General features: G+C 40.6%; 1 protein-coding gene and 1 long non-coding RNA gene across 8 annotated transcripts in view; one reads left to right on the plus strand and one right to left on the minus strand.

Moving 5' to 3' along the window:
• Nucleotides 1–15,769, minus strand: part of TTC33 (tetratricopeptide repeat domain 33) — a 35,705-nt gene extending 19,936 nt beyond the window's left edge. For 2 of the 7 annotated variants that reach the window (XR_009353762.1, XM_059173871.1), the window contains exons 1-2: nt 14,925–15,105; nt 11,427–11,648 (exon numbers count right to left, since the gene is read on the minus strand). Coding sequence is in view for 6 of the 7 variants with exons in the window: in XM_059173871.1 (XP_059029854.1) it covers nt 11,427–11,648; nt 14,925–15,037 (335 nt within the window). In the remaining variant the exon portion in view is untranslated. The other 5 variants (XM_059173873.1, XM_059173874.1, XM_059173875.1 and 2 more) reach the window with 5 other exon arrangements.
• On the plus strand, nt 15,456–17,468 carry LOC131831694 (uncharacterized). The gene is made up of 3 exons (XR_009353763.1): nt 15,456–16,143; nt 16,821–17,021; nt 17,317–17,468. It is a non-coding gene; the product is annotated as an uncharacterized LOC131831694 (long non-coding RNA).
• Nucleotides 17,469–19,381: the final 1,913 nt, after the last annotated feature.

A 19,381-nucleotide genomic window follows, 5' to 3' on the forward strand; every position in this document is an offset into this window, starting at 1 on the left:
TTTTACCTTAAAAGAAAAGTAGCAGATACCTTAATTCTTACTTTGTTCTATCTTACCATTCCAGGTATAGAAGTTACAAGAAATCCCAAGACTAAGGGAATGGGAATATGGGTAGAAAGAACTAAGAGATTAAAATTCTACGTAGAGCAGAAGGACTTTAAGACACTGGGATATGTGAGGTTTAGGAGTCCATGGCTTTAGAAAAAGGGGCTGGTCTGGAGACCAAGGTCAGTCCAGGAAAGCACCCTATAACGAGTATTTCAGGCTTTGCGGACCATGGAGTCTCTGTCACAACTGCTCAATTCTGCTGCCGCAGAAAAATCAGTCACAGATAACAATACACAAAGATGCACGCTTGTGTCCAATAAAACTTTATAAATGTTTATTTAAAAAATTTATAAATGTGGTGTGCCAACCCTTGCATTACTTGGTCCAACCACTTAAAAAATCTGTCACATCTGTCAAATGTCCTTTTCACTTCAGTCCTAGTTTCTGCCTAACTCAACCAGGAACTGTTATCACCCCATGGCAGGCATTTATATCAATTCACAGAGGTGGTCTGGTTGTCATTGTGACTTAGGGACACTATTGACAAGGGTCCAGGGATGCTAACATGTGGCAAGACAAGGGGCAATCCTCATCAACAAAGACCTGTCCTGCCCAAAATGCCAACAGCTCTGTTCCTGAGAAACAGGGCAGCCTCTCCCCGATCCCAACCTTCCCACCCCTCAAGCTGCTTCCATTATCGCAAAGTAGGAAACGAGAAGTTCCCGGTAACACTGACCATGGCTTAGTTCTGTTTTCTCTTTTCATTAGGCAGCACGTGCACACAGGTACCCATACCAACATATACATGTGCAAACACAGGCACAGAGATTTGAGGGGAAAAAAAGAAAAGACCACTCCACCCTCTTAGTGGTGCTGCTTTTATTTTGAAGGTGTTGCTAAGTGAAATGTGTTTTATGGCCACGGGACACGCAAAGGTTTGAAGGAAAAAGTGAGCTGTTTTCCACCAACTGAAAAGCAGCAGCAACTGGTGGGCATTTATTTCACTATCATAAGCTTATTGAATTCCCTCTCCTCCCCCATTTTTCGTTTCTCTCTGATATATGTCTCCTGGCCTACAAACAAAGGGTGCCAACCCCCAGTTCCTCTGTTTTTGGATCCCAGGAAACTTGGCACCCAATAAATCGATGGTCTCTCATAACTTCTCCAGCATATCTCTTAATTCAACTTGAGACTGGAACAGACTGACCAGACACGGCCCTACTGCAGCTGTTGGATAGGAAGCATTACAAGATAAAAACTTGGTTTAAAGTCACTATGGTTAATAAGTGACCAAAGTCTGATTCAGCCAGTGTAAAGACAACCTGAGCCGTGTGCTGGTGAGCTAGCACAAAGAGAATGGGCACAGGGATCGTGCTGGGCAGGGTGAGGTGAGGTAGGCCCTACACTGAGGAGAACAGCTGGTGAACAAGCAAGCAAGTGAGCACACTCATTTATCAGACAGAAATGTCAAAGTGTTTAACTACTTTGCTCCCAATTAGATTTCTAATTTACTACAGCTTCAAGCTTAATGAGCTCTGTAGTTATAAGCTTGTTCATCTGGCAGAAATTTATTAAGCATCTCCTCTGAGCCAGGTAGTTTTCTGGAAACTGAGAATACGGCATTCGACAAGATATAAAATGACCTACCGTTTTTCTAGATCTTCCATTCCAGAATGTTTGCATGCAGGAAGAAGGTAGAGAAAGATAACAAACCTAAGTTAAAATATGATGAGTGTGGATTTAAAAAAAAAAAGTGGAGGGACATGAAAGGGAATGACTAGATGGCTACTCTGAATGTATGGTCAGAAAAGATCTCTCTAGTAAGGCATTTGAGCTGTGATCTGACTGACAAAAAGTGGTCAGCTAACTGAAGATCTGGAGGAAGTTCATCCCAGACAATGGGAAGAGCCTAAGCCAAGGGAGGACCAAACACCTCATGTTTTGAGGAAAGGAAAGAAAACTATCATGGCTATAGTTGGAGGAGGAAGGCAGATGAGAGCTACAAGAGGCCACGATTACTTAGGAACCAGGAGGCCATGGTTACGAGTGTGGCTTTTATCTCATGAATGATGCGGAATCTGTAGAGATTTGATACAACACACAGACACGATTTACATTTTGAAAAGATCAGTCAGGCCCAGGGAAGAGAAGAGTCTGTAGAGCTATAAGAATGAGCACAGGAGGGGCACCTGGGTGGCTCAGTGGGTTAAGCCTCTGCCTTCGGCTCAGGTCATGATCTCAGGTCCTGAGATTGAGCCCCACATTGAGCTCTCTGCTCAGAGGGGAACCTGCTTCCCCTCCTCTCTCTCTGCCTGCCTCTCTGCCTACTTGTGATCTCTGTCTGTCAAATAAATAAATAAAATCTTAAAAAAAAAAAAAAAAAAAAAAGAATGAGCACAGGAAAGCCATTAGGAGACCACTTGAATGATTCAGGTAAGAGATGAGAGTAGATTAGATTAGGAATCCAGCAGTGAAAATAGAGAGGATAAAAAAGATTTAGAATATGTTTAAAAAATAAAGTCAACTTAAACTGGATATGAGAAGCAAAAAAAAAAAAAAAGAAAAAAAAAAAAGAAAATCCAGGATGACAGCTTAACTTGGATTTCCTAGGAAACAGAGCTTGAGACCTAAGCTTGTTCTTTGTGGGGGATAGGATCCCAGGGAAGGAAGAGTGAGGGAAAAAAAGACAAGTAAGGCAGCAAAGAGGGAGAATAAATACAAGGCATCTGCTGAGCTGGCAAAAGCTTCAAAAACAGACAAATGACTGCTAATCTTGTAAAACTTTTTCAGAAGACTGTACAAAACCTGTGTGTCTTGGAAACTGTCCAGTGAGAGGACGAAGGAAGAAGAATTTTCCCTTCTTTACCCTTCTCCCACCAATTCTACCCCACAAGCTTTTAACCCTTCCCACTTCTCAACATGTGACCCACTCCTTCCAGAGCACCTACAGGTCCAAAATGGCCAGTGTCAAGGTGTGATGGTCTTGGACTGTCAGGTAGCACAATGAATGCAGGCTGTCTGGTCCGTAAGAACAGCAGCAGCTGCCAGGGCTTCATGGCCAAAAGAACAGCATGAGGGGCAGGCAAATGGGAGTACCTGAGGCCAATTAGCTCTGCACTGGCACAGAAACCCACAGAGCTGACTCTGGCTTTCAGGCTTATGGACTTGGGTAAATGGTGATCCCTTTTACTGACACGCAGAAGACTAAAAAGTACCAGATGTTTGCAAGAAAAATCAAGAGTTCTGCTTAGTACATGTTCAATCTGAGATATGAATCAGACATCCAAGTGGGTATAAAGTAAGCACTGGAGATTGACGAGTCTGGAATTCATGTGGGAAGACAGCACTATAGACATATTTGGCAGTCATCGGGATAGAGATGGCACTGAAAGCAAGAGACTATGTAAGTTTAAGAAAGGGGGGGAAAAGGGATATAGAAAAGAGAAGAAGTACTGCATAAATACTTTGGCCCACTGATGTTTAGAAAATGAACAGAAGAGGATGAAGCAAAGATGAACAAGTGGAGAGTAAGACCAAAGAAAAAACCAGGAGTGTGGTGCTGTAGATGAGAGAGCAGTGTATCTAGGAAGACAGGGGACAGCTATGCTGGAGGATGACGGGTACGGTGAATGAGAACAGAGACATGATGACCGGAGGTCATAGGACCTTCACAAGAAGGCTGGGGGGGAACAGTGGGAATAGAAACCTGACTGGAAGAGACCCAGAGAAGATTCATCAAGGAAATGGGAGTTTGTGGTAAAAGGGGAGCGAAGAAATGGGAGGGCACACACAGACAAGGGAAGCTTTTCAAATGACTGTCATCAAGGTATTTTCGTACACCAGTGAGAAGAAACCAAAAGAGAGGGAGGAACATATGACACCCAAAGGAGGATCACGGTCTTTACACAGATCCATGCTGACATCAATAAAATGCGTGCCATGCAGCCAGACTGCCCTCATGTTCACTTTGATAGGTATACTTTTCTAGACAAGAAATAAGTTTCATGATAAATTCTAATTATAGTTCTGCTTCACACACACACACACACACACACACACTAAATCCCACAGAGGAAAATCAATTTATCTACATAATCAAATATCACCATCTAGTGGCTGAAACCTTAAAAGTCAACATATCAAAGTTTGGACTCACACCAAGACTCCTGAAAGGTATAACCCAATTAGTAACAATTCTAGTAAAAGGTGTCTGCACAAAATAACTTATAAAAAATCTTAATATTACATGAACGCACCAATCACATAAAAAAAAAATCCTAAAACATAATATCTGAAGTACATGTATTGAATGTTTCCGAGGTGCCAGATGACATGTTAAGCTCTTTCACATGGACTTGCTTTTTAATCCCCCAACAGTCTATGAGAGAAGTCTTACCATTTTATACATGAGGAAATTGACACTTAAAAAGTTAATAATCTGCCAAAGGTTTCATAGACATGATAAAGCTAGGATCTGAACAGAGGTAAGAGGACTTCAAAATCCACACTCTTAATCACTATACTCACAATACTATGCCTGTGCATTAAAATTACTTAGTGTTTAGAGGAGAACACCAGTTTTTGGTTGCAAAGAATTATAAATACTATAAGGGAGAACTCCAGATCTTAAAAATCATTCGATTGCAAACCAATGTTTTCTAAGGGTAGTTACTAATGAAGGAAACTCACAGCAGGAGCCTATAATGCCAAAAACTTGTGCTGCCTTTTGAGGATGACATTAACACATTTGGCTTGTGCTATATTTCATGTGTTCAGACCACACTCTAAGTGCTAAATAAAACTAAATGAGAAAATACTAAGTGCAAAAAAAAAAAAAGAAAGAGGAAAGAAAGAAAAGGAAGGAGCTAGGGAAGGAGGAAGGGAAAGAAGGAAGAAAATCACAAGGAGGCAAAAGCTAGAAAGTAGAAGTAACTCCCTCTTCTTCATCAACCTTTCTCCCTTCCTCCATCTCTAGCAAGTCCTCCAGAGGCACTCCTACTTCTCTACCATTCTAATGATTCATACTCGTGCCAAGTTCAAAGCTGTTCCAAATTCTGATGCACTTAATCTTTACCATCATTTAAAAACAACAACTAATGGGGCGCCTGGGTGGCTCAGTGGGTTAAGCCGCTGCCTTCGGCTCAGGTCGTGATCTCAGGGTCCTGGGATCGAGTCCCGCATGGGGCTCTCTGCTCAGCAGGGAGCCCACTTCCTCCTCTCTCTCTCTCTCTCTGCCTGCCTCTCCGACTACTTGTGATTTCTCTCTGTCAAATAAATAAATAAAAATCTTTAAAAAAAAAAAAAAACAACAACTAAATAAAGTGACACAATTTTATATAACCTCTGAGATGTGAACTTGAGGAGTTGAGATTCTAATTCAAGAATTAGAAATATGGGGGCGCCTGGGTGGCTCAGTGGGTTAAGCCTCTACCTTCAGCTCAGGTCATGATCTCAGGGTCCTGGGATCGAGCCCCGCATCGGGGTCTCTGCTCATCAGGGAGCCTGCTTCTTCCTCTCTCTCTGCCTGCCTCACTGCCTACTTGTGATCTCCCTCGGTCAAATAAATAAATAAAATCTTTAAAAAAAAAAGAATTGGGAATATGTGCAACTGCAAAATTCCCACCCCTCACCCCATTTCCAGACTGGGGACTTCTGCCACTGCTCCCAGAGCACAGGAAATAATTTAAAAGGCTAACACAGTGACCCTGAGACCATAACCCAAGCTAAATCAAGAGTCAAATGCTAAACCGACCAAGATGCCTGGGCGCCCCTGATTTTTTTTTTAAATCAAATTTACTGGACTATAATCTAGATGCCAAAACATGTACCCATTTTAAGCATATCCTTCAATGAGCTTTTACAAACGTACACATACAGGTAAATACCACAACCATTCATCATAAGAAACATTTTTATTAACCCAAAAAGTTCCCTAGGCCCTTTCGCAAACAACCCACCCCAATTTCTGGTTCCAGACAAATACTATGGATTAGAGTTCCATTTAGGGGTTGCATAGATGGAATCAGTATGCTCTCTTCCTGACTTCTCTGAACATGATCATTTTTGGATGCATTAATCATCCCTTTTCATTGCTCCATAGGACACTGCTGGATGGATAAACCGCAATTTATTTCCCTATTCACCTGCTGATAGATATTTTGGTTGTTTCCACTTCATAGACACTATGAATACTACTACTAGGAACACTGTTAGGTAAGTCTTTGAGTGAATATTTTCCTTTCTCCTGAATAAATACCTAGGAGGGAGTAGACTGCTAGATTGTATGGTAATGCTGTATATTTAACGTTAGAAGAAATAGCCAGACTGTGGTCTGAAGTAGTTAAACTGTTTTACATTTTCATGGACAATGGCTTGAAAGTTTGAGTTGTCCCACATCCTCCCTTGGTATTATCAGTCCTTTCCATTTTAGCATTCTGGTAGTTAGACAGCAGTATGCTGTAGTTTTACTTGGAAGTTTTCTAGGGACTATTCATGCTGAACAGCTTTTCATGTCCATGTGGGCCATTCATGTATCTTCTTTTGTAAAGCTTCAGGTCAAACTTTGTATACAATCTTTAACTGGCTAGTGTCTTGCCACTGAGTTGTGCCAGTGTCTATGTCCTATGTCAGATATGGACATAGGAAAATGTTCTATGTCAGATATATATGCATTATAAATATTCTCTCTGAATTTTCATTTTCTCAATTATGCCTTTTGATAACCAGATGTTTCAACTTTGCTCAACTACCACATAAATGTGAGTAATTTCTGCACCTTATATTCTTTTCATGATCTGTAGATGTCCATTCTTACACTAACACTATTAAGGCACAGCATTCAAGAATGTGCCGATGCAATAAAATAGCGTTAAGTTCTCTACATATTTTTTGGCCCATAGAATTATTTTGGCCAGTCTAGATTCTTTCCATTTCCTTAGGAATTTAAGGATAAGCTTGTCAATTACTACAAGATCAAGCCTGCCAGGATTTTGATTGAAATTTCATTACATTTACAGCTTCATTTGAGGGTCTGATAGGAGCCACAAATTGTTCTAATTTGGGGGTACTACCTCCGACTAGATGCTCAAAGAGGGGCTCATGGAGATGATCACATGTGAGTGTAGATCAGAAGGACAAGAAGAGAGAAATTAGAAAACAGAAGATAAGAGCTCTTCCGACAGAGCATCACAGGACAAAGTTGTATAAAAACTTTGTTCAAAAACACAAGGAAGGCCAGTGTTGCTAAAATGTAGTGATAATGAAAATGCTTAAAGATGAAGTTGATTCAGAAGACAGGCCCTGAGGTTCTGTAGTGTTTTGTTTTGTTATTTAAAAGATTTTATTTATTTATATGACCCAGAGAGAGAGATCACACGTAGGCATAGAGGCAGGTAGAGGGGGAGAGGGTTCTGAGCAGAGAACCTGATGCAGGGCTTGATCCTAGGACCCTGAGATCATGACCTGATCCAAAGGCAGAGGCTTAACGCACTGAACCACCCAGGCGCCCCAAAGAGAAGCAGGCTCCCCATTGAGCAAGGAGCCCAATGCGGGACTCGATCCCCAGGATTCTGGGATCATAACCTGAGCTGAAGGCAGCAGCTTAACCAACTGAGCCACCCAGTCGATCCTGTTTCATTTTATGTTGTTTTTTTTTTTTTAATTTAGCTTCACTATTCCTCCTCGAATTATTTTTTACTCCTCGTATTAACTTAAATCAAGTTTAATGTTATCTTAGGTCTTTTTAAACTATTATTTCTATTTAGTTTTGGCACAGAGTAGCCAAACTGTTCAATTCCACTAGATTCCTTTTATTCTGTTTAGTTATCTTCTAAAGCTGTGTATATATTACTCCAAAACAAATGCTGACCAGCAAAAATACGCAATCATTTCACAGTGTTCTCTATTCAAAATAAAGCACCGAACCCAGCTGATGTCAGTGAAACGACTCAATGTTTTGACATGCAGGCAGAAAACAAGAGTTATTTTGTTTATCTACAGAGTTGCTATCTCCCTTGTATCACAGGAAATTCAGAGGAACTCCCATGGTAATAACTGAATAGCTTTTCCCTCCTGCACACTAGTGTGGTCTAGAGAAAAAGGCATAAACAAAGTTAATGAACTTTTAACAGGCACTTACAGGAATTTCTAAAGATGTTTTATCGATGTTCTGAAAATGATTTCATAAATGCGGAAAATTTATAGTGGTTTTTCTTCTAAGAATGGTCAATCTTGAAAAGTTCTACTTTTTTTTTTTGGAAGATTTTATTTATTTATTTGACAGAGAGAGAGAGATCATAAGTAAGCAGACAGGCAGGCGGGGCGCGGGGGTGGGGAGGCAGGCCACCCGCTGAGCAGAGAGCCTGACGCAGGTCTCGATGCGGGTCTCGATCCCAGGACCCTGAGATCATGACCTGAGCCGAAGGCAGAGGCTTAACCCACTGAGCCACCCAGGTGCCCCGAAAACTTTTTTTTAAAAGATTTTATTTCTTTGAGAGAGTGCGAGTGTGAGAGAGAGATCATGAGCAGGGGAAAGTGAAGAGGGAAAAGCAGACTCCCCACTGAGCAGGGAGCTGGAAGTGGGACTCAACCCCAGGACCCTGGGATCATGACCCAAGCCAAAGGCAGACACTTAACTAACTGAGCCACGCAGGCGCCCCAAAAGAAAGTTTTTTATGCATAAAATATCAGAAGTAGGATTAAGAATATAACATGTTAGTTGTCCTTGATTGTTATTTATTTGCCATCATTCATTTCCAATTTGAGGTGCTAATATACTCTAGTCTAGACACCAGTTGATGTTTTACATTAAAATATATTAATAAAAGATTACTCCAAAATCAAAAATAAAAACAGAACTAGAAACCAAAATGTTGTTTCTTCAAATCTGACTCATTCACAACAAAAATGACTAACAAGGAATCTTATACCCACCCTGAGCAATTTTAATTAAGAAGAAAAAAGAACAAAGAGAAGAAAACTGCTTTTTGTTCAGTACTGCTTTTTTTTTCTTTTTGTTTTGTTTTGTTTTGTTTTGTTTTGAGAGAGAGAGATAGATCACAAGCAGGCAGAGAGACAGGCAGAGAAGAAGGGGGAAGCAGGCCCCCCGTTGTCCAGAGAGCCCAATGCAGGGCTTGATCCCAGGACCCTGAGATCAAGACCTAAGCCGAAAGCAGAGGCTTAACCCACTGAGCCACCCAGATGCCCCTCAGTACTACTTTTAATTTCTCAAATTTTTCATTACCACATGGAAGTTACCAGTCAAAGGCACACAGGCCTGATTTTAGATCTCTGGATGACCTGAAGGGTATTGTCCTAAACTCAGACCTATTCAGATACCACTCCTGCCGACCATACATGTATCTTCTCGAAATAATATCCTTAGTGCAAAAAAAAAAAAAAAAAAAAAAAAAACTCCTCATGTTAGCTAGTATAATTCTCTTAATATATTTCATTCCCCAAGGATAAATGTTTCAGGATTTTATTTAAGATTTTATTTATTTGAGAGATACAGAGAGACAGAGCATGAGCGAAGAGTGGGAGAAGCAGACTCCCTTCTGAGCAGGGAGACTGATGCAGAGATTAATCCCAAGACTCTGAGATCATGACCTGAGCTGAGGGCAGAGGCTTAACCAACTGAGCCATCCAGGCACTCCAATATTTCAAGATTTTTATTAAAATATGACTTTCAGCAGATATTAAACACAGTAAACTGACATAGGCATGACATCTTTCAAATGGCTGCATTGATGACAACCTCATGTTACTTCTCTCCCAATATGATACAGTAGAAAATACAAACCTATTAAGTACTCTTGCAGAAAAGTCAATCAGAATCGAAATCAAATCTCCTTACCTTAGTTGACAAAAAACACATGAAACAGAGGAACAAGTTAAATGACATCCATAAGGAACAATTAAATAGAAAATTGGTCTAGACTCTTCAAAAAAGTCACTATCAGGGGGGATAAAGTAGGGGACCTAAGTAGACACTAAAGAGCTACAACCATGAAATGAATGTGTGAACTCTGACTAGATCCTGATTTAAAAACAAAACAAAAGAAAACAAACTGTAAAAAACATTTCAATGAAAATTAGAAAAATCTAAATGTGGACTGCATATTAGTTTACTAAATTGTTAACGTTCACAGATTTGATAGTTACAATGTGTAGTAAGAGAATATTCTTATTCTTTTTTTTTTTTTTTTTTCTTTTTTTTTAAGTAGACTCCATACCCAACATGAGGCTCAAACTAACAACCTACAGCTCAGGAGCTGCACGCTTTACTGAGCTAGCCAGGCGCCCCCGAATATCCTTACTCTTATAAAAAGCGTGCTAAATTAGGAGAGAGGTGTCATGTCTACAACTTACTTTCAGACAACATAAAAAAAACCTGTAAATTTATAATTACATGTCAGTGTATATATGTATGTGTAGAAATAGATAAATAGAGCAGTTAACAGGAATTTTTTGTCTAGGTAGAGGGAATACAGAGGTTGAACTATTATTTTAACTCTAATGTAGATTTGAAATTTTTAAAAATACAAATGTCTTTTTCCACCTCTAGGTCATAAAGATACCCTTCCATATTTTCTTTAATTAACTGTGTAGTTTTACATTTCACACTAAGGTTTTTTTTTGTTTGTTTGTTTGTCTCTCTAGAGTCCATATTTGGATGAGGTATCAGATAAAGACCATTTTCTTTTCCTATATAGAGAATTCCAGCTTTCTCTATAGAATCTCCAAGCCAATGGGTTCAGTCCCCACTGATTTGTGAAAGAATGATTTTTGTTCCCATGGAAAGACCTAACCAGAGATGGGGAAAAGGAACAAGAATGTAGGAAAAAAAGGAAAACAGAAAAAGGTAAAGGGTAAAGAGCAAAAGCATAAGTGCTTAGCAGAATAAAGGCTGAAGATAAGTGAAATTATTATCAAATTCCTATGCACAACCATATTTATTGAAGTACATAAAAGCCAATGAAAAAGGATAACTGAAAATCTTTAAAAAAAAAAGTACATGCCCTCAAAGCCCTTCAGGAAACACCCAATTTGTCTGGTATATAATAACACAAGGAGAAAGTTTTCAGAAATTAAACTATCTCCTACCAACCAAGAATGCGGATTACATTTTACTCAGCATTTACTCTTCTTCAGACAAAACAAAAACGATAGCAAAGCAGACATTCCAAGCATCTTAGGGACTCTTCTACAAACTTTCAGACTCCATGGAATGTTTCAAGGTGTCTTTAAAACTTATTTAATTGATTAATTTACCATCTAGATCAGAATTGTAAGACATGAATTTATAGAATTCATAGCTCTTCATCTCATCACTGACAGAAATGTAAACCGTTCTCTGTAAGAAAACCTTAAAAACATACCTTTTATTTTCAGCCAAACTGGCTCCTTCATCCTTCAGCTGCTTACTCTTCTCAGCAGAGCCCTCAGAAAGCATTTCCTTCCTTCGTTTAATGCCATGAAGCCAGTTCCCTTCTTCATTCTCCATTACATCCTTCTCATCAGCAGCTTCAGCTTCAAACTGCTGGGAAGTCACCTTTGAGACCTTCTCGCCAATTTTCCTCTTCCATCCAAAGGAAGCCATTCTGGGAAATTACAAAGAAACAGCTTTAAAATTCAAACTTGGCCTTTTATAGAAGTTCTCCAAATAATAGGTGAAGAAGGGATAACAGAATCAGACTGGCACCACTTTTTAAACTCCTAATTAAATGGTGGATCAAGGCAATAGTCAACAAAGGTTGCTAACATCATAAAGAAAGCCAACTGGACAGTATCTCCTGGTGGAAGGGCCATACCACCAACGAAGTTCCTATGAAGGTCACAGATGTTGGACCTATGAAGTCAAAAACTAATTCTGAATCAGACTGAGTGTACCAAACTCTACCAGTTTATAAGAAACCTGTGGTGTGGATGAGCATGCTAGATAACATGTTGGAGATGAAGACAGCAAAAACCTTTAGAAAAATAAAACTGGTTTCTTCAAGAAACAAACTTCCAGGAAAAAAGAGAAAGATGGGAAATTAAAAAGAAACTTCAGAGACATACTAAACCAAATAAAACCTAGACATACTAAACCAAATAAAACCTATGCATCTTGTTTAGCTCTGGATTCAAAGAAGCCAGTGGGAAGGAAATATTTATGAAATAATAGGGGAAACCAGAACACTGATTTGATATTTGATGATATCAAGGAATTATCACTATTGTTTAAGGTATGATAATACTATTATAATAAATGTTTATAAAAAGAACGTTTATCTTTTAGGAATATATACTAAAATATTTCATGAGATTAAATGATATCTAGAAATTTTTTTCAAAGTGATCACCAGGGGTGCGGTTGCAACAGAGGAGAAATATAGATGAAAAGATTGCTCTGGGCTGATAATTGGTAACATTAGGTGATACATACACAGGATTTCTTGTACTTTCCTTTCTCATACATGTTTGAAATTTTTCACAATAAAAAAGTTTTTTAAAAAGTCAAACTTGGTAAATAACTTAATTCACAGAACTACTGGGTAAATTTAAAAGATGATACACGTTGAGCTGTTTTGTAAATCAGCAATGATACACATATGTAAAGGATAAGAAAGAAAGGACAATTGGTGAGACAAAATTAAAGAAAACCATAGAAGCACTCTACAAATTATGTATTTAGAAAAGGGATTTACTGAGGAATTCAAGAACTCTTACTATGTGCATGGATGAGCTTAAAGACACTGAGAAATTCCTGAAATTGTATATATATTTTTTTCTATGTGTGCATTCTGGAGAAGAGTGTCTCAGCTTTCATTCCATTCTTAAGGGAGTCTAAACCCTGAGGCGATTATAATCAACTAGGGGCATAAGGAAAAGCCATGAAGCAGAGGTGTTTATAAACACTATCAAAGAATGGGCATTGTGGGAGTAAGGGAGAGAAAGAAATGAAATAATAAGTTCTAGCAGATGTCAAGGTCTTCATCACCGATGTACATGGCTGAAATAAAATACAAGTAATCAATAGAAGAAAGGAGACAAAAAAGTAAAAGGGACTATGAAGTTATGCACATGGGAAGGCCCAAGATAACGGCAGAACTTGGAGGGGTAAAAAAATTACAGGTCATGTGCCTAAGTTCTAACAAATACAAGGAAGGTTCAATAAATTGTAGCAATCAAGAAATGCATGGGCAGATACACATGAACCACATGCTTTCCACTGGAGCAGGGGTTTTTCAAAAAGTCCAGAGGGGTAATGTATTATAAGCTACAGTGGGGAATTAGGACAATGCCAAACTCTCTTCCCAGACCCGTTATAATATAGGAGATATATTATATGATATATATATATGAGTTTCCTATGTCTGAAGAGGACTTTAAGTAACTTAGGGGAAGAACCAAGAAATGACTCAAAATGAAGTGTGGTTACGTTGGAACAGAAGGCCAGAGGCACAGAGTTAAGACAGTGTAAAAGAATAAATCATTAGGAAGGTCTCATAAGATACCAAGTCAATATACCTAGATAAGAACTCTAGTGTTTATAATTGTCCCTATGACAAGAACGAGGATAATTACATTTTCTGGCTTCAAGTTTCCAAATGGAACTTTGTTTCTAATTCAGCAACGTGAGGAACCAGGTAATGTGGGAACCCCGTTAACAGAGGAAAATTTGGTATATTTATGTAGGGAAATTACATTAAAAATCATCAGTCGAGTCTATATTATTATTGGGAGCAGGGGTTAAGATGGAGAGGAAAGGAAAAAGGAACAGAGATCTTCAACCCAAACCATTGTTCTAAATGTCAAAGACAGGGACAGGCTTAGACCCCAGATGGAGGTTCTCAACCATATATGGAAAAAGTCACACACAACACTGCCTTGGCTGTTTCTGCCATCTTCCTCCACAAATCCTTTAAGCTCTTCTAGAGGTCAGAGGCTGTGGAGGTCAGGTGAGAAGGACCGTTACATGTGTATACAAGGCCTGATGACCACTAGTAGTTGACAAGTTTAGTCTTGAAGAGAGAGAAAAAAATACATTCCTCTCAGACAAGAGTTAATATTGAGTGAAAAGCACAGGCAAGTTCAGGGATAGGGGTTAAAAAATAATGAAGGATTTCCTATCCCTAAGCTTCACATTTCCCAGAGAAATAGGCAGCTCCAAGTAAAGGGAAAAAAAAACAGTTTTGAGTATTTGAGAAGAATAGAAAAGTTCCAAAGTAATCACTATAGAGAATGGGAAAACAGGAAAAGCAACAGTAAAGGATGAATAAAGATAGCAAACAGTATCAAGGTCCCACTGGAGGTTAAAAAGCATGAATCGGTTACCAAGACCATTAGCAGAGCTTTGTATTTTCTTCAAAACTGCCTGGAGACGACAAGAGTAGAGTCAATATACTCCAGAATAAGTGTTATTAGAGAGTAAAAAAGGATACTATAACTTCAATGTTGACACTTGAGGCTTCCTGGAGGGGAGGATGATAAGTTTTGAAAAATAAAAGTTGGCAGCCTTAAAAGGAGGGTGAGTCCTAAGATATATGCGAAACAGTCTCTAAACTGAAAAACGGAACACTCAGAGTTGATTCAGGTATCTTAATTAGTACTAGTCTGTTGTTCCATAAGGTTATCTGAACGTCAAATTAAAACTTCTTATAAATAAGGCTTTCCTGAGTCTATAGTTAGATGCACAAGGCGCCAACATCCCAGCCCTTACGTTTTTTCACCTGGGTAAGAAGTCATATGGGTAAATTATAATCCTATAAGTTTCACATTAAACTCATGAAACAACACAAATTCATTTAATACAGACTTATAGTTAATGAACACCATGAAAACTCTGAACAAAGCGGGGCTCTAAATTCTTCTGTTGGTCCAACGATCCTTACAGCAGGCATTCAATCACTGTGGACGGCTGGACAGTTCTCCCAGCCACAAGCCCAGAATGCATGTCTTCACTGCACTGGAGGATGCAGCACCAAAGACGAGAAACCGCCAGCATCCTTAGGAAACCGAAACAGCATCCTTCGGGTACCGGGATGTACTCGGAGGTCAGAAATTCAAGAAGCGATTTACCCGAAAACGGCACCGTAACAGAGAAACCTGTATTAGCAAGTTCCCCGTGCGAAGTTCATAAAGGCTGCCCTGGACGTCCCCCGCGAGTTCACCAGGCCATGCTCAGCTGCAGACACCCCCATCGCGGGGTGGGAAGCAAGCTCGGGTCCGCTCCTCCCACCGCTAAGGGAAGGTCGAAGCAGCCCCGGCCTCCGTGGAGACGCGGAAGCCGCTCCTGACGCAGGCGTAAGGGAGGGCCTGACCCCCTGGAACCGCTCGTCTCCAGAGATCAACCTTAGCGTCCCCGCTCTGCCCACACCCTTGTTGGGTGTCAACTCCGACGTCTGAAGCTTTTTCCCCTAACCTCCAGACGCACCAGCCTCCTTTAGGATTCTTCCTCCAGCTTCCATCATGGTCAGCGTAAACCCCACTTACCTGATGACCACTCCCCTGGGCCCGTGTTTACATTGTGCTTGCCTTTACCCACCGGAACCGGAAGCTACCCTGCTGGACCTCCTACCGACCTGCCTTTGGCGCTAGGTCTCCCAAGAAACTGACCTGGCCGACCCGGGGCGTCGGAACCACGCCGAGAGACTGGCAGGGAAGAGGCGACTCTCAGAGTCCTTGTGGTTGCCAATCCCTTTCTCGGGACCACAAATCCCAGAGGTCACTGCGGCCGTTCCCACCCCACCACCCTCTGGGATTTGTAGTTTGAGCCACCCGCGCCCCGAGCGCCCTCTAGTAGCAGCCGGGAGCGTCTGGCGCACAGGCGACCGCAGTGCGCGGGAGCGCGGGAAACTAGGGCTGTGCGCGTTGAGGGGAGCGCAGAGAGAGGCAACCCCAGCCAGACTGCGTGCCCGTTCAGTAAGCCGATGGAACAGTCGAGGCTGAGGGTCCCATTACGATAGGACCCTCCCTTAAAGGACTTTACAGCCTAAGAGACCGGCCAGACACAAAGGACAGAAGCAAAAATCCACGGCAAAGGAGTCCAGGGGAGCAGGTCGGGGAGAGAGGCCCCTGGTTCAAACGTAGGCTTCACGTTGGAAAAAACAGGTAAGTTGGGCCCATAAGAAGTATAACCTGAAAGTAGCTGTGGTTTTGATGAGGGAGCACGAGGCTGGCTGAGGACAAAGCAAAAGCTGGCGCCTTGTACCCCCCGCCCCCAATCCGCTTCCCCTCTGTCCTGTGTGTAGCATCCCTCAGGCAGCCCTGACTGCCACGAACAATAAGCAAATAGTTAACTTGCAGAGCTCACAATCCTGCTAGACAGGAGTCTCCCTTGGCTTGCAAATGTCCTAAATCTCACTAACAAAGACGATTGATAGCAGGATTGTGACACCCCACCAACAAGTCTCCCAACTATCTAAATGTTAATGACTGGTCTGAAGACAACCTTGATCAAGCCGCAAGGACAAGACCTCCGGTAGGCCTCCGATATCCTGGCACCTGGAAGGCCCTCTTTAGCATATGAAAACTCCCGTTGAAACCTCCCTTCTCCTCACCTCACCTCACCTCCCCTCCCCTTCCTAGGTTCTAGAACTTCATCAGTTTGTGTCTTGAAAATAATTAAGTGGGAAAATGTAACTCAGAGAACCGTTCAGGAAATTGGAAAAATAGGATTGTGGATTTACCGATGTAGCTCTCTTGTGCAAAGGAAGATCATTTCTGTAGACCAGGCTTTCTCAACCTCAGCGTTCTGTTTCAAACTGCATCCTCCTTGTTGGGGAAAGGGAGGCTCTCCTGTGCGGGGTAGGATGTTCAGCGGCATCCCTGGAATCTACCCACTCGATTCCATACACTCCCACCACCTCTACCACCTCTTGTGACGACCAGAATTGTCTCCAGTCACTGCCAGAGGTCCCTGGAAGGAAAAGCGTTCCCCCACCCCTGCCCCGTTGAGAACCGCTGTTGTGGAACAGTGATGCTCCGAGGTAAGCCTCAGACCCCCGAGGGTTGCCAAGACCTTTTCACATTATCTTCCTGTTCACAGTAAAACATCGTTTGCCTTTTCACAACGTTGACATTGCCCTGGTAACGGAAAAGCAGTGGTGTGTAAAACTGATGGCAGCTCAGCCATCAAGGCAATGATACCAAACTGTGCTAGCTTCCTTGTATTCTTCTCCACCACACTCATAGTACCTCCCCCCCAAAAAAGACCACTCAAAAATATCCTTCACTGGGGCGCCTGGATGGTTCAGTGGGTTAAAGCCTCTGCCTTCTCCACAGGTCATGATGTCAGAGTCCTGGGATCGAGCCCCACATCCGGCTCTGCTCAGCGGGGAGCCTGCTTCCCCCACCCGCTGCCTGCTGCTCTGCCTACTTGTGATCTCTCTCTCTCTCTCTCTCTGTGTCAAATAAATAAAATCTTTTAAAATATATATATATCCTTCACGAAGCAGTAAAACTTATTTTATTAAAATGACCCTTGAACCCTTGATGCTCATAAAGTACTTCTGCTGTGTATTGAAGTAGGATGTCTCAAGTAAAAGCACTTGTGAGATTGCATTATAAACTGAAATACATACGTTTTTGTGGAATACAACTCTTATTTAGAAAAACAACCAGCCGTCCAGCTGGTTATTCAGGCTTGGGTATGTGATAGGCCTTACCCTGAAAGTAAACAAATGGAGCCCATTAACTTCAAGAAAAACAGTTAATGGTGTTGCCCAGAATATACTGTCATATCATAGAAGTGTATCATATAGAAGTATATAACTTCTGATATTATGAAAGACACAAAGGTAGCAGCATGTTTCTTAATATGGGGAGAAGCTGACATGGCCAGGTTCACTGCAAATCTAAAACACTGAAAATCCATCAAGCCAAACGTTTATGATTTGTGTACTTTTCTAAGCTACATACCTCTGTAGCCTTTAAAGAACATGTATCTCCCTGACAAGACACTCACCACAGATTTATGCCTTATGGTCACATTCTTCGTGCTTGGTTCATAGTAGCTGTTTGAGGGCATATGGGTTGCAGTGCAAATTATTAAGTGGTACTTGAAGGTGTACCCCTTTCTAGGGATCTTTTCCTAAAACTCTCAAATAGTTTTACACTGGTAAAGGCAACCTCCCACACCAAGTTTTCACACTACCTACCACTTACTTAAGCCTATGAACTTGAAGTACCTATTAGAGTATATTTAATACATTTCTCATGCTGTTAATTGACAATATAATCATTTTCCAAGTTGCTGGAAATCCTCTAAGTTTGTCATAGTTACCATTTATTGGCACTCACAATAAATAGAACAGCCTATTTGTCTACAATAGGACAGTTCAATAAATATTGATATTTCAAACAAGAAAATTTATTGTACAATTTTATACAGTCAGGGAAAATAATCTAGAGCACCTTATAAATTCCCTAAAAAACAATCTTACATGCTATTCATAACATTCTTTAGTACTGTTTTGTTACAACTGTCAAACTATTTTAAAGATTTAGAATGCCAACAATCTACCTCAATCAAGCCCTGCCTAATGATGCCATATGGAATGTAAGATTTCATTATAGTTGAATTCTAACAGTAGTGGAATTCTAACCAGATCCAATGTTGACAACAAAGAAAATGGGTAACTACATTGCCTTTTATTGTATTCATCTTAGTATTTTTTGTTCAGGTGGTTTTTAGATGAAATAAAAAATCAGTAATTTAGTTGAGACAAAGATCACATTTGAATGCTAAGATGTGTTTAAGCACTGTATTTTATAATTAGACACATTGTCAAAAAGATGCACAGGTGGTCTATGAATAGGTACTTTTTTTCTTAGCTTTCCCAGAAGTTAAAAAATTTAAGCACAATGTAACATGAAAAATGATGTTTTTCTTTATTATCCATTTTTTAAATCAAAGTATTTTAAATTATATGCTTAAATATACCCCAGTCAAAACAAACATGAACACATCTCAGAGATACTGTACTACGAAGATTGATTTCTACCCTATCACCAATGTATAGTTGTGTTGTACGTGGAATTTCAGTCACCTTGTCAGGAGAATTCACAATGAAAATGAGATTTCTGCTGTGGATGGAGAAGATGGACAAGAGTTAGGGGAAAAGATTTATACAACACACTTGTCTCTTATTTGGAAGGTGCCAGTCAGAGCACAGATGCACAACGCTCTCCATCCAGCCACAGTCCACAGTCCACCAAGCATTCATTCATTTATGTGGTAGCACTGCAAAAAGCAGGGAAGGGGGGATGGAGAGTGTGCTCTCATCTTTTTGTATAAAATAATTTAAAACTCTGAAAAACTACAAACGCATCTCAAGAGAAAATATAA

Source organism: Mustela lutreola, chromosome 5, assembly GCF_030435805.1.
Source record: "Mustela lutreola isolate mMusLut2 chromosome 5, mMusLut2.pri, whole genome shotgun sequence".
Classification (NCBI taxonomy): Eukaryota; Metazoa; Chordata; class Mammalia; order Carnivora; family Mustelidae; genus Mustela; species Mustela lutreola.